We start from the raw sequence: 14,421 nt of genomic DNA on the forward strand, positions 1-14,421 counted from the left end.
TCGACAAACCACCATCTTCGTTGGTTCATGTTCTCAACAAAGTTGGTTTGCCTTATCCTCCTTCAAGTAGAAGTTTTGAGTAGTGTAGGAGGGGAGATGCTTAGCACCAAGTGCAACGTCCTTCTTCATGTATCCCCCTTACACTGCTTTTAGTTGTAAAATCATGTATATTTTTCTCCTCTGTTAGTCCCTCTGTGGGCTTTCATGTGTACTCTTTGGTTTTGCTTGATAATGCATTTCTAGCTTGATCAAAAAAGAAAATAAAGAAATAAATAAATAAAGGCATATTATTATAAGACTTTCACAGTGTTGATCCGTCTTGAAACAGAAAAGTATATAATAATGTGTTGATAATTTTATATGGAAATTTGAATTATATATGTGGTGATATTATTACTCCACTTGCAAATTATTAGAGTAATTGTCAAAATCCTCTCTAAATTTGATTTTTTGTTTGCTTCAAAATTTTTGGACTAAATTATGAAAATTCTCCATGTCTTCCCTAGAAAGAAGTTTCCCACATTTCATTCAATTTTGTGTTTAAAAATGTCATGTGCCCGAAAACTAAATAATGTGAAGAAATTTGACAGCATGGGGACATCGGGATTTTTATAGTATGTCCTTAAATTTAGAGGTCGTGATCATTGAGGAAGGAATCATGTGTCTTTAGTGTTGTTTTTTTTTTTTTTCCTTTTCCTCTATTTTTTGCGCCAAGCGTCCAATTGCAGGACCTCTTTGAGCATCAATAATTAGAGATGCAAAGTGCTTTAAAATTGTTTGTTGCCTCAGAAAGTTCTCTAATGGACAAAAAGTAAAATACTTTGACCGAAAAATATATATTTACATCTTCTTTTATATTTTTTCGAGACGTGCCCTGCTAAGTAAAAAATGTTACTTTGTACTATAGTTTAGTAGTATTCAGTTTTATTTGTAACTTAGAGGTCTTAAATTCGAATTTCATAGATGACGAGTTCGATACTGATTTATTTTATCACTTTTAATATAAATATATCATTGTGTTAAAAAGAAATTAGGCCCATACGGCTGAACTAGGAAACATAATTCAATATGCGTTTTTTTCTTTTCTTTTTTTTTTTTTTTTTTGAAAAGAAAAGATAGTAGATTCGTTGATTGAGGAACTTCATTACATAGTTTGAGATACAATAAGCCATATCAAGGCAACACACATTCTTCCAAGAATAAATTAGAAATGAATAAAGGAGGAGAAACATCCCATTCACACTCCTGATCCAAGGAGAGACCAAAACGATGCTTAATACTTAATCCCTACAAAATGCCCAATATCTCTCGTAGCCCAAACCCCGACATTACATGTGTATGTATGTATGTATGTATGAGTAATGTTATTCATATCATGTTTTATACCACATTTCTATACCATCTAAGAAAAATTTGATTAATCATTTGAAAATTTTGCATATCATATGAAAAATTTGCAAAACCCAAGGAAATGAAGGAAAAAGACTCCTCGTATACCACAATCATCATTTAATTAACTAGTTTTTCTTAATTATTAGTTTATTAAATAATGAACTAAATTTAAAAATCTAATTAATTCAAATAATGTGGCTGTCTACATCAAATGCTACCTAAGATGGTGTGAAAATATGATACAAAAATATAATATGAATAACATATGTTTGTATGTACGTACGTGCAATTGTGTATGATTCAAACTGTGTACGTAGTTGCAAGACTTGACCACTTCTCTCTCTACTCCTCCAGTAGTTGCGGGAATTGACACCTCATGCCTTAATCCAATCGAGGGGAGATAGAGAGCTTCTTCTGATTTTCTTTTAGGATTCAGTCTTACAGAGGATGCTGCTGCTGATTGAAGAATAGTCAACTCCAGCCCACCTCTAAAGCACCAACCTTTCTTTGACTTCTGTTAATTACTTTTCCAATTTTTTCACTTCTTTCACGGCCGCCCCCCAAGAGCGCTGATGAATGCGGAGCCGAATCACCACCTTCGGCACTCCCCTGCCGGCGGCGCTGCCGCTGGTCGGCCGGAGCTGGTCAGGACTTACAAGACCTGGAAAGGCAGCAATGTAAGCTGAATCTCTCACTTGGGTTTTGTTCAATATGTGAAGTTTTGTTTGCTTTTCTTGATTTTGCTCACTTTTGGGGAATCTTGGAGTTACCCAGTTGCTGAAATTGAAAGATGTTTCTTTCTTTTGGGTGTTTGATTGAAAGATGATTGCTTTTTTATTAGGAAGGTGTTGAAAGATGCAAAATTGTGATTGATTTGGGTTGTGATTGCTTTTAACGAGTGGTAATTTGTTTGGTGATTGAATGGACACAAATTAGCTTTAATTATTGCTTGGAAAACTGGGGATTATGGCCAATTTGTGTACTTTTTATATTTTGGCGAGACGATATTATGAACTACTCTAGTTTATTGGAGGGGGATTTGAACTTGGATGCAAGGGCACGGACACACCATCTTCTTCGGCTTTGGGTTTACAATTTAGGTCACTGCTTTGGCATTCCCTGCATACCCTTTAGCCATACAATCCTCAAAGACTGAATCTTAAGCTCATTGATCATGTTGTAGCATAAGGGGAGGATAACCTTTCCTGTGGATTCTATCGCCCTTTTTAATATATGACAATTTACCTTTCGGCATATAAGCTTTTCTTTTGGTTTGTCTTTCCCTTTAAGTGGCAGCTTATGCATACTTCTGTTATGTGTTTATGTTTACTCAAACACATTGTTGACTGTTTTATTCTGCAGATATTTTTCCTTGGTGGAAGGCTTATATTTGGACCCGATGTCAGATCTCTTCCGTTAACAGTATCCCTCCTTACTGTGCCTGTTGCAGTTTTCTGCATCTTTGTAGGAAGAAAACTAATTGATCACTTGGGAATTTCAGTAATTATTGCTGTTTGTGTATGGACGCTACTTGTAAGTCCTTTTCCTATTTGAATTCTGTTATAGTAGTTCGTAAGATTGTATGTATTCATATTTGCTCAATGCACAAGTGTAAAGTTTACTAATGTGTAGCTTATTAGTTATAACTGATAATTTTGGTGATAGTTTTTATGCCTAGTTTTCTACTTAGTCGACACTCTTTTTTCATGAATGTCTGAACTACGAACTACCAACGAGAATTACAATGCTGGGTTTTCTTGTATTATGTAATCACATCAGATTTCTGAAGTTAGATGCAACAAATTGTGTTCTGATGGATGGAAACGTGTGTATTTGTTTCCTCAGGTTTTGGTTTTTCTTCTACTAACCTCAGGAAGAGATCCTGGTATAGTACCTCGTAATCTTAACCCTACAGAGCCAGAGGATTACGATGCGAGTATAGAGAGTGGGTCTAGTGAATCACAACAGTCACGTTTTCCACGCATGAAGGAAGTAGTTATCAATGGTATTACTGTGAAGATCAAGTTTTGCGACACCTGTATGCTTTACAGACCTCCTCGTTGTTCTCACTGTTCCATATGCAATAACTGCGTGCAGCGATTCGACCATCACTGCCCTTGGGTTGGCCAATGTATTGGATTGGTGAGGGACATACTTTCAAGACCTAAACTCTGGTGCTTTTCTATTTATATTTCCTTAATTCTGTGGAGGTGCTTAGTTTGAATGGATGATTAATTTATATTTGATTATAAGAATCACAATAACTCAAACCAATTGCTCAAATTTATGTAAACTGCCTTTGATTTCTGTGTACAGCGGAACTACAGGTTCTTCTTCATGTTCGTCTTCTCTGCAACTCTTCTTTGCTTATATGTACAAGGGTTTTGCTGGGTCTACGTTGTGAGGATCATGCACGGCGAGGATATATCAATTTGGAAGGCGCTAATTAAGACTCCCGCCTCCATTGGGCTCATTATTTACAGTTTCATTGCCTTTTGGTTTGTCGGCGGTCTTAGTATGTTCCACTCATATCTCATCAGTACAAACCAGGTTAGAAGCTCATTAATTCAAGAAATCCTGCTGTGCTGTGTGGTGATATTTATTCGTGTAAATCCATCTGTACTTTTAAATTCAGGTTTATTCGTCTTGTAATGTTAGAGTTCTCTTTTGTTGTGCTTTGGCAGTCTACCTATGAAAACTTTAGATACCGGTACGATGGACGAGAGAACCCATTCAACAAAGGGACAATTAAGAACTTCATGGAGGTATTCTGCACAAGAATTTCTCCATCCAAGAACAATTTCAGGGCAAAAGTTCCAAAAGATCCTGAAGTTCTTCCTACACCAGTCGGCGCCAATTTTGTTAGTCCTGTCATAGGGAAAGCCATGAGTGACATAGAGATGGGGAGGAAGCCATTATGGAATGACGCTTCAAGAGACATGCATGATTATGAAGGACAATTCAGCAACGATGATGGAGTAAACAAGGACGCCGCAGTGAGCGAGGCTGATAGGTCCCAAGATTTAAGCAGGAGTCTCCGAACAGAGAGCACAGAGAGACACGTTGCCTCACAACCTAGACGGTCTAGCTGGGGGAGGAGGAGTGGAAGTTTAGATATTGCGCCCGAAGTTCTTGCTTTTGCAGCTGGAGTTGGGGATTCAAGGCGGGTCACTGATGGAAATGGAATCAACGGCAAGTTGACAACAGACATTGGACAATCCCGTACAAGTTTGTAAATACTCGATAAACAGGAAGGCGATTATACTAAAGAAAACAACACGAGGAAAGGCTACGAGCTTTTGGAAATGTTAAGCGTGTTATATTGTTTGTATATTAAGTGTGAAATTTGAAAGAACTGCTCTCTCAAGCAGTCAATTCTTTCCAACGTGTGCAATGCCATCACGAGTTTATCTTCCTTTTTCTTGTTACTTCCATCTGTAATTTGACCACCTCAGTTTTCGTGGTGTAAATGTGGAACCAATTTTTCGTGTATGTTCGAAGTTTGTTTCACCTCTCTGTTTTCCAGCACTAAAGCGTACTCCATTCATCACAACATGAATGGAGATCTCTACATCGGGAGAAGCTCCCGGTCATTCCCGCACGGATCCGGCAAGTACCTCTGGTGCATGTACGAAGGCCTGTGGCGACGTGGCAAGGTGTCGGGGAAAGGCAAGTTATCGTGGCCGTCGGGTGCAACGTACAAGGGCGAGTTCAAGTTGGGTCGGATGAAGGGTTGCGGGACGTTCATCGGATCCGACAGGGATACGTATCGACCCGTGATTCCAAGTCAAAATTCAGAGATTTTGCTTGCTGAAATATTCATACTTTCGAGCATCGAGTTACGGCTGCAACATGCAATACACTCATGATTCATCACATCAATAACAATATGAAATATTCAATAAAAATTTGATAGATAATAGTACTGGAAGAGGTATGGACCACAATAGCTTCGAGAAAGGGAGAAGTTGTTTCCAGAAATGCAGAACACAATTTCAACTGATATTTAACTGACTCCGTAAGCAAAAACGGCCACATTACGGAATTAAGAATGCATGCCAAACTTCTAGACCTTCATTGCATACTCTGAAAACGCTTCATAATAATCATACTCATATCAAGGTACCGGCGGGCACAGTTCGACAGGCAAGCGGACTCACTGGAACTGAACTTGCTCCCAGGGGTACTGGTGATGCACTTGTCCCAACATACATTTGTAAGCTTTCCTACCATCTCGTTCACCATTGCTCTTTCCTTCTCTTGCTGCACATCAAGCACACCGTTGTTTAAAAAAAATCAACCATAAATGGCTTAAGTATACTGACGGAGAAAGTACCAAACTAGCAGCAGCAACAGGAATAACGTAGTAATAATCACATTGTAAGTGTTTGTGCAAGGTTCAAAAAACACTATATTGTTTCGACAATGCTACAAAGCATATCGCCAGAAGATTAGTCGATGCACAAGCAATCAAGATAAAACATTTGAGTCTAGTTTTAAGGCTATAGCGGCAACATCTCAATTCGTCATTCGTCAATAACTTCATAATCATTCTTATATTCTTCTCTTTTCACCCCCACAACAAGTAAAAAGATCAATTCGAATTAAGGGGTAAAAGGCTATCACACAATGTTAAGTATCAAAATGGAGTTCGGGGGCGAAATTTGGAACAATTTTCAGGCTTTCGACAATGTTGCACAAGGTTTTCACTCTAAAGAATTGAGGCATTGAATTAAACACTGAAAGATAAAGATTTTCACCCATACACTTCAAAAATAAAAAATAAAAAATAAACGATAACGAATAATCGACTCCAAAACTACCAATTAATAGTGAGCTCAATTAAAATCTCAATACTATTATTAGGGAAAAATTGTTTGCTGTTGATTTATATAAATTCGTAAAAGCAAAGAACTCAAAATTACATCTTTCAATGGGGTAAACATGCATATATTTGTATATGTACTATTCAATATTCAATCCCAAACATATAGATATGTAAAAACCCCAAAACCCCTAAATCCCCAAATAAATTCAGAGTTTTAATCCGCTGAAGTAAATAAAAAGCAACTGACTTTATTTTCTTCCTCGTGAATTTTCTCGGGAAATAAACAGGGAGAAGGATAATAGAACTTACGTTGATGAAATTAAGCAGTTCAGGGTTGTTCATTGCTGAAGGATCCATGGCAGTTTGTGCTCGCTATTCCGCTAAAACCCTTTTAAATTCTTCAGATTTGAAAACAATCCCACCGTCTCACACGCTCTGAAAAACCCTAGAAACATTCTAAAGCCTCAGGGGAGACCGGCAACCAATAAGGGATTCAACTTGTTGGGCCACATTTTACAAGAAAGCTAATTAGCCCCAAGACCCCTAGAAGTTTTAAATTTTGTAGGCCCAAAGAAGGGGAATGGGTTGAGAATTAGGGTGATTTTCGGTTGGATCAGGTCGAAAACAAGTATTCCAATGAAAATTCAAAAAAGTTTTAGAATTAAATATTTTAGTTTTAGCTTTGAAATTTTGGGTTATCGGGATTTATAGGAAATTTCGGAATTTGTTTTATCTTAAAATTCTTGAAACATAATTTGGATCTCCTACATTTTACAAGACTTTGAAAATTTTAAACTTTTATGTATCCACTAGTTAATATTTTTTCTGAATTTTTGTTATATTTATAATTTTATATGCAATTACATTGGTGTATGACATAAAATCATATTAAACAAACTAAAATAGTATGTATGATTATACTCTTCATGTTTAATATATATCAATATGATTAAATATACAAAATAAGAAATAAAGCATATCCATATGTAACAATAAACACGATAAAATAAGAATATGTACAGGTTTTTTTTTTTTTTTTCTTTTCTATAGTACTGAGTTTGAGAAATTCTGGATTGCAATTTCAAATTGGATATGTACATTCCAATTGTGATTCAAATTTTTCGAAAATTTTCGAAAGTGAAAATGTTTGAACTTGAAATGAAAATTTCAATTCGGATTGGAATTTTCAATCGAACTTACACATCTAGTTGAGATCAATAAGAAGGTGGAGAAATTCTTATATGCAAAAACTTTGTGTGTAGAACACTAGACACAAGAAGTCGAAGCAAACTATTGACGGTTACTCCTCAACTTTTGCTCGCCCGTTGTGGTGAGAGTTGTTCTCTCTCTTTGAAAGTTTTTCTCACTTCTTTGTGCGAGTGTTGTCCACTTCTGTAAATTCTTTGTTGTCGATGACCCTAGTTGTGGCCAGAGTCGGTGGCAATCATCCCCTTTCTTTTCCCTTTTCCCATCGTTCTGCTTCTTCTTCTCCTTGTCTACCATCCCATTTCAGTCTTGTTCTTCAACCTTAAATCCATCTTTGATCTACATGTCTTTCATCCTTAACTCTAAATTCTAGTTTCTTCTTTGTTCAAATCAGTGTTGTCCATCCTCTTCCATAGCTTTCATCTTTCCTTCTCAATCTAAATCTCACATTTTCCCCACTCCCCTTCCGGGTTGGCTCCGTCTTTCATCATTCCTACCTCTTTTTCATTATGCAATCACCTTTCTTCACCACACTTGGTTGCGGTTCTCCTGAAATGTGTGTAGAGGTTCGGCTCAGGTGTACACACCACCACCTTCCATTTGTTTGCCTTTATTGGCACTATTGTTGGTGGGTTTTCACTGGCTTCTTTCGATCTATGATTGCATTTAGTGTGGTGTTCATTGCAGGATGTTGAAGTCACCATCTTCTTCTTTTCTGGCTTGTGGACTCTTGGCGACAGTCAGGGGTGTTGGATTATGCTGGTAGGGATGCACTGTGTAGGCAACAACGATGTTTATAGAAGGCTAGGTTTTTTGGTTTGTGGTGTTTTTGTTTTTAGGCGCCAACTTGTGATTTGGGGCCTGTTTTGTGTAATTTTGGGTCCATGCTTTTGATGTGTATCACTTGTTTTTAGACCTCTTTTGTTTGGTTATTTGTTGGTAATACAAATTTTACCTTTGTTATTAAAATAAAAAAAAAATAAATAAATAAACTACAAAGGGTTAGGGTCTTTTCTATGTGCAGTTGGGTGGCTAAGTGGTTCAGTCATTCACACATGGCAACAAATGATTGTGTTAACAAGTCATTTTTTGTCAATTCACAAACTGATATGTATATATAGGGGCGGATCAGTGGCGTTTTACACAGCTTTTGACACAATTTTTGTGGGATCCACTACATATTGTATTTTAACCATCTAAACCGTCTATCTTTTTTAATATCATTCATAGGTCATCCTTACAAATAAAATTAGAAAAATTCAAAACCCTTAAGACATTCATTTATACTGAGAAAATGGATGAATATGGTTCTACAAAGAAATCTTAAACCCTCAATCTAATGGTCATATGGTTTTAGATTTGGGTGATTTTTGGTAGAATGACCTTTGAGGGAAGATCTAAAAGATAGATGGTTTAGATTGTTGAAATACATTACGAAATGAGCCCCACAAAAAACGTTGTAAAAAATTGTATAAAAATGGTGTCACAGATATGCATTTTTTTGTACTTCAATGATCGTTGAAATAGGACTATTTCTGGGGCCCAATCGACATCGAACTTCAATGATCTAAACCGTCTATTATTTAAGTTTAACTTTATAGATCATCCTTGCAAAATATTAGTCAAATTAAAAACGTTTGAGGCATATAATTGAGCTCAAAGAAATGAACGATTGAACTTTGATAGATAATGGCCCCACAAGTAGCCAAGTATTTTCGTTTGTTGATTGATATAACAAGATTAATTCATAGAAATTGGAAAGGGAATATGCAAGGTATATGAGAGCATTAGCTAAGGCTTATGCAAATGGTTTGACATCCTGTTAAAAGTAGAAATTAGGCAAATTAAAGTGCTATAAAAGATAGCAAATTTTGAAAGACTTTCTTATGCATTAAGTATTTGTACTCCTTTTCTTCAATGTTAAACTTTTTGATACTAAACACATGCATAATATACCCTATAAAATTAATGAAAATCATAAATACGACTTTTTCCATATATACGACTTTTTCTCCACCATTATAACTTTTCTTTGGTCCAATAATCACATCTCTTTAAACATACATGACTCAAATTAATGAATTAAAATTAACCAATTATTGGAAGAATTGCTTTAGATTCAAAGAAAAGAGAAAGCAGCTGCATATATTGAGGCCCATGTGTGAAGCCACAAGACATTACTACCATGAAAGATTACACAACAAAATAAGCATGTTAACTTTTGTTTCTGTACTTTCAAAATAAGCACTTGGCCAGAGACATTGTTTTAACGAAATCGGGTGGTTTTTTTATGAAGCAGAAGATCTTTATATCAAACCTGCATGCATGGAAAGAGAGGATTAAAGCTACATCTTCGTGATGAAGAAAAGCACCAATCTGAGTTGACGATTGGTTTTCAGCTAGATAGCTTTCGATAAAAGCAGGTTCTTTTTTTGTGGCTCCTTTCATTCAAATTAACAATTGTTCAAATAAAAAAAGGAACAAAATTCTTAGATCTTTTATGTGCTGCTATGAATCTTTATGTGTCAGCCATCCATAATTCAAAAGAAAGTAAGTAGCTCGTAGTTAAACTAATTAGTCCAAAACCACTAAATAAGAGAAAATTTTAATATTGGAAGAACAACCATAAGCAAATGAAATCGATTAGGCATCTGATGAAGAATCAAGAAACTGCCTACTGTGAATGATTTTGGAGTAACTGTTATCTTAACGAACATAGCTCGGTTATTAGCATGCATGATGCAGTTTTTACTGTTGCATTATTTTATGTGGTCCTTGGAATTTTGCTTTTAGAGATGGTTACTCAACGTAACCAAACTTTTACATGGGGATAATTTTAATTTCCCAAGTTATCATAAACTTTAGGTTTTACTTCACTTATTTTCTTTTTCAAACGTTGCATGTACTTGAGACAATATCCTATAAAACGAGTATGTATATATTAATATTTCAAACATCAAAATACTCTGTCAAAAAGACTTGCATGACTAATGAGCAACTTTTTGTACAAAATTAGGCTATGTATTTTCTATATTATATATACTTTTTTTTAACTATTATTTTTTAAACATTAATTTATATTATTTTTTTGAACCATTATATTATATTATTATAAATTACAATTGTATATTTTCTATTAATTTGTAATTTGTTTTCTTTAAGTTACTACTAAGGCTGCAAGTGGCCCTCTACTATATAGTTGTGAAGAGGAGTGTCGCCCTTGCACCACGTCATGGGTTCAATCCCTGTTGACTCCCTAATCTAACAAATATATCGTATTACCATCACTTGCTACATCATGTATATCTATATGTAGTACAAAAATATAATTTCCTCAATTCCCCAATAATTTTCTTTATATATGTTTTTCTCTTTTTAAGGGTTACCATATAGATATATAGCTTCTGGAAAAACTTCATTTTTCAGATAAAAACACTTGAAGTCTCGTTTTGAAGCAAAAACTCATAAACTCAAATGTTATTCTGTCAACTTTTATTATACTATATTATTATTGCACAATGGGTTCAGAGATTTTATTTTGCTTTTGATTTTATATGATGCGTTTGGACGAGAGGCTTTAAAATTTCATAAAACCTTTAATAAATTATAAATGTATTAACAATGCACCGCCAAAATTGGATGGAGCAACTTGAAAATGACTTATTTCAAGGTGTCAATTTGAAAAGTCTTTTGCTTAGCGTCCCTGGATACGTACATTTGTAATGTTTTAGTATAGTAACTTTCTAATGCATTTTTAACAATTAAGTCTAATTAAAATTTCATAAAACTTCAAAGTTCTTCATTCAAACATAGCACGAAACAACTCACTAGCAGCATCAGTTGTTTGAGAATAAACCAATTAATTTTTTTTTAATTGTCAACATCAAAATTATTCATCCGGTAATAGTACTGTTGTCCCATTCTATATTCACACCGCTACGAATCATTTTTCTTTTCTTTTTCTTGTACAACCACTCAAAAAGATACTCCCTCTCCAAATTCTTCTCTTGTTCTGTCTATAAATATTCAACATGGCTGCTTCACATTTGCTCATCTCTTAACAGAGGCCAATAAGTTCCAAGAAACAAAGGCCCTTTCATTTTTCAAAATAATGGACAAGTTCAACTTTCTGGGAAATGGGATGACCAGATTGCCTCCTGGTTTCCGATTCCAGCCAACAGATGAAGAACTTGTCTTTCAGTACCTGAGATGCAAAGTCTTTTCATGCCCCCTTCCTGCTTCCATTATTCCTGAGATCAACGTTTGCCTGTATGATCCTTGGGATTTGCCAGGTTAGCATAAACTACACAGATATATTATCACTAACCACTTAGCTTAATTTTTAATTTTTTTTTTTATACATTTTTCCACTTATAAATACTGACATTTTATGTGTGGTATGTTTCCAGGTGATTTGGAGCAAGAGAGGTATTTCTTCAGCAACAGAGAATCAAAATACCGGAATGGAAACCGAGCTAACAGGGTGACAAGTTCCGGTTACTGGAAAGCGACCGGCGTTGACAAAAAGATTGTATCTTCAAGGAAGAATAATATTGTGGGGAAGAAAAAGACTCTAGTTTTCTACAAAGGGAAGTCTCCAAATGTTTCTAAGACTGATTGGGTCATGCATGAATATTGCCTTGTCAATGCAGAAACCACAGCTTCCATTCACACAACTGAGGTGAGTCTAGGACAAGGTTATGTTTTTGTTTCACAAACTCAAGATGTTCGACATGAACGTATGGGTTTGGTCAACTGGTATTATAGCACCCCTGTGCACTTAATTGTTCAAATCTCCCTACTTGTAGATTAGCATATATTTCGTCTTATTAAAAAAGAAAAAAAATATATCATTTGACACAGTAATTTTATGCAGAATGCTTTAACCCCGAAAGGAAACTGGGTTTTGTGTCGCGTGTTTTTGAAGAAAAGAAGTGGCAAGACGGATGAGGAGATTATGGTGAATTACAATGGCATCAGAGTTTGCGATAATGCAAGTCCTGTATCTTCTTCTTCATCTTGTTCGAGTTCCTAGCTAGTGGGATCACAGAAGTAACTTCTTCAAGTGAAGAAGGTGGTAAGGAAATCAGTGGCCGCCGTAAATTTTGATCATGTTAATTAAATGTATCATTGTTCTTCGCGTGTCGTGTTCCTGAAAAGGAAATGAATCTACTTCCAGAAACTTTACTGCTTTGAGAGATTGGTGGATGTAAAACTTGGTAACTTTTAGAATATGAACCCAATTCTCAGCATCCTCCTTTGGAGAAAAACTTAATAACTAGAGCTACCCAATTAGGGCATCTCTTATATCGGGCGTCCAACATGTCAAACTATCAGAGAGACAAGTTAAAGAACAACTTCCAACAATATCGATATTATCTCCAACTCGTTAATTACCCCCTACACAATTCGTCATGTGTGGAGTTTTATCACAAAAGGTCTCGGTATTAGTTGGAATAGTGTTATGATATTTAAACTCTTCTTTTTCCAAAAATACAGCCAACGTGGGATATTTCAACACTCCCCCTCATATAGGACCCAATTAGTGGGTGACGATCCACACATTGGCAACCACGTGGAGTTAAGGGGACTCACCCTACATGCGGAGGCAAGGGACCCACCATCATTGCACGAGGCCAAGGGGACCCACCGATCATATGGCAATACATGCGCACTCCCTAGGTCTAATATCATGTCAAATTATCATAAAGAAGGGCCAAGGCCCACTTCTAACAACACCGATACCTTCTTCAACTTGTTAATTATCATCTGCACAATCCATTAAGTGTGGGGTTTTATCACAAAAAGCTCAGTATTAGTTGGAGTGGAGCTAGGATATTTAAATTCTTCTTTTCTCATAAATACGACCGATGTAGGATATTTCAACACAATATTTTGTGAAAGCTGGCTTGTTAATGACGTGTTCCAGCTTTCCTTACACAAGTTTTTTTCTCCCTTGTTTGAAACTATAACATGCATGTTAATCTATATATAAAGCTGGAAGCTAGTTTTGGTGTCACGGCTTCGACAAAAATATTAGGACAAAATTGCCCCTCAACCAAAAAAATCCAAAAGCAACCCAATATAATATATCAAATCATGCAAGGGTAATTTGGTAATTTTATTCATCATAAAATATAATATAAATACATGTGGGAAGAGAGAAAAGAATAAAAAAAATGGAAGGATGAGTGAAAATTGATGATGCCCATGTGAAGGGGAAAGAAAAATATAATAAAAAATAAGGAAAATCATGAATATTATGTTCAAAATATCATAAGAGACGCGTAGTGCAGGTGATAAATTAGTAAATTTTTTTTTTTAAAAAAAAAAAATTAGTACCTTACAATAGGCTACCAATAATGTGATTTAATCAGTTATTTATTAAATATTATTTTCTTTATAAAAAATGTTTTTCGCACGCGGATAGTAATGTGATTAAATTAATTGTCAAATGATTGTTTTTTGTTTTTTTAACTAACAATATTATCTACATTACGGGGGTGGGGGTGAGCTTAACCTTACAATGGACTAGCAATAATGTGATTCAATCAATTGTTTATTAAATATTATTTTCTATATTCTTAATGTAAATTCTATAGAAACCAATTTTATTATATGAATTCAGCTGCTTTAATTGGTTTATGAGGGGTTTCTTCTAGCATGATCTAAAATTATTCATTTACTTCAAATATTTAACTTTCCTTTTGTCAATTTATGCATATAAATACATTTAAAATGTGTAAGTCGCGTGTAACACATTGTGATTCAAAAAATGTCTTCTGCACATGCGTGAGTGCGTGCATGAAGGCTAGTATATGTATACACACATACATACATACATATGTTTTGAAATTACAAAGATTAAAAGATAAGGGGAAGGGCTTATTGCTACAGGAATCTCTAGCTTTTCATTTCAGAAGGTAATTGGTTTTTCGAAGGAGTCAGAATGAGATGAGATAGGGAGAGAGGGGTATGAAAGACGCAAGGCATAT

The 14,421-nt window shown here is 35.3% G+C and overlaps 3 protein-coding genes across 3 annotated transcripts; 2 read left to right on the plus strand and 1 right to left on the minus strand.

Annotated features, from left to right (window-relative positions):
* The first annotated feature begins 1,683 nt into the window (after window positions 1-1,683).
* On the plus strand, window positions 1,684-4,902 carry LOC137712914 (putative protein S-acyltransferase 7). Its single transcript, XM_068452115.2, has 5 exons — window positions 1,684-2,069; window positions 2,755-2,925; window positions 3,238-3,534; window positions 3,709-3,942; window positions 4,077-4,902. The coding sequence occupies exons 1-5, from the start codon at window positions 1,965-1,967 to the stop codon at window positions 4,626-4,628; spliced, it is 1,359 nt and encodes a 452-aa protein (XP_068308216.2). The 5' UTR covers window positions 1,684-1,964; the 3' UTR covers window positions 4,629-4,902.
* Window positions 4,903-5,287: 385 nt separating this feature from the next.
* Window positions 5,288-6,693, minus strand: LOC137712913 (mitochondrial import inner membrane translocase subunit TIM8). Its single transcript, XM_068452114.2, has 2 exons — window positions 6,530-6,693; window positions 5,288-5,655 (listed from the first exon to the last, which is right to left on the minus strand). The coding sequence occupies exons 1-2, from the start codon at window positions 6,575-6,577 to the stop codon at window positions 5,467-5,469; spliced, it is 237 nt and encodes a 78-aa protein (XP_068308215.1). The 5' UTR covers window positions 6,578-6,693; the 3' UTR covers window positions 5,288-5,466.
* A 4,783-nt stretch (window positions 6,694-11,476) lies between these two features.
* LOC137713986 (NAC domain-containing protein 83) lies at window positions 11,477-12,608 on the plus strand. The gene is given in 4 exon segments (XM_068453348.2): window positions 11,477-11,718; window positions 11,836-12,107; window positions 12,303-12,458; window positions 12,461-12,608. Coding segments are annotated over 4 exon segments (684 nt in total). The 5' UTR covers window positions 11,477-11,537; the 3' UTR covers window positions 12,536-12,608.
* The last annotated feature ends 1,813 nt before the right edge of the window (window positions 12,609-14,421 follow it).

Source organism: Pyrus communis, chromosome 14 (genome assembly GCF_041283825.1).
Source record: "Pyrus communis isolate YQ-2024b chromosome 14, ASM4128382v1, whole genome shotgun sequence".
Classification (NCBI taxonomy): Eukaryota; Viridiplantae; Streptophyta; class Magnoliopsida; order Rosales; family Rosaceae; genus Pyrus; species Pyrus communis.

Excerpts from the sequence above, each read along its gene's own strand:
- LOC137712914 (XM_068452115.2), top strand. The coding sequence starts at position 1,965 with ATGAATGCGGAGCCGAATCACCACCTTCGGCACTCCCCTGCCGGCGGC. Across the intron at positions 2,070-2,754 it reads AGACCTGGAAAGGCAGCAAT|ATATTTTTCCTTGGTGGAAG; the intron begins GTAAGCTGAATC and ends TTTATTCTGCAG. Across the intron at positions 2,926-3,237 it reads TTTGTGTATGGACGCTACTT|GTTTTGGTTTTTCTTCTACT; the intron begins GTAAGTCCTTTT and ends TTGTTTCCTCAG.
- LOC137712913 (XM_068452114.2), bottom strand. The coding sequence starts at position 6,577 with ATGGATCCTTCAGCAATGAACAACCCTGAACTGCTTAATTTCATCAAC. Across the intron at positions 5,656-6,529 it reads AACTGCTTAATTTCATCAAC|CAAGAGAAGGAAAGAGCAAT; the intron begins GTAAGTTCTATT and ends CTTGATGTGCAG.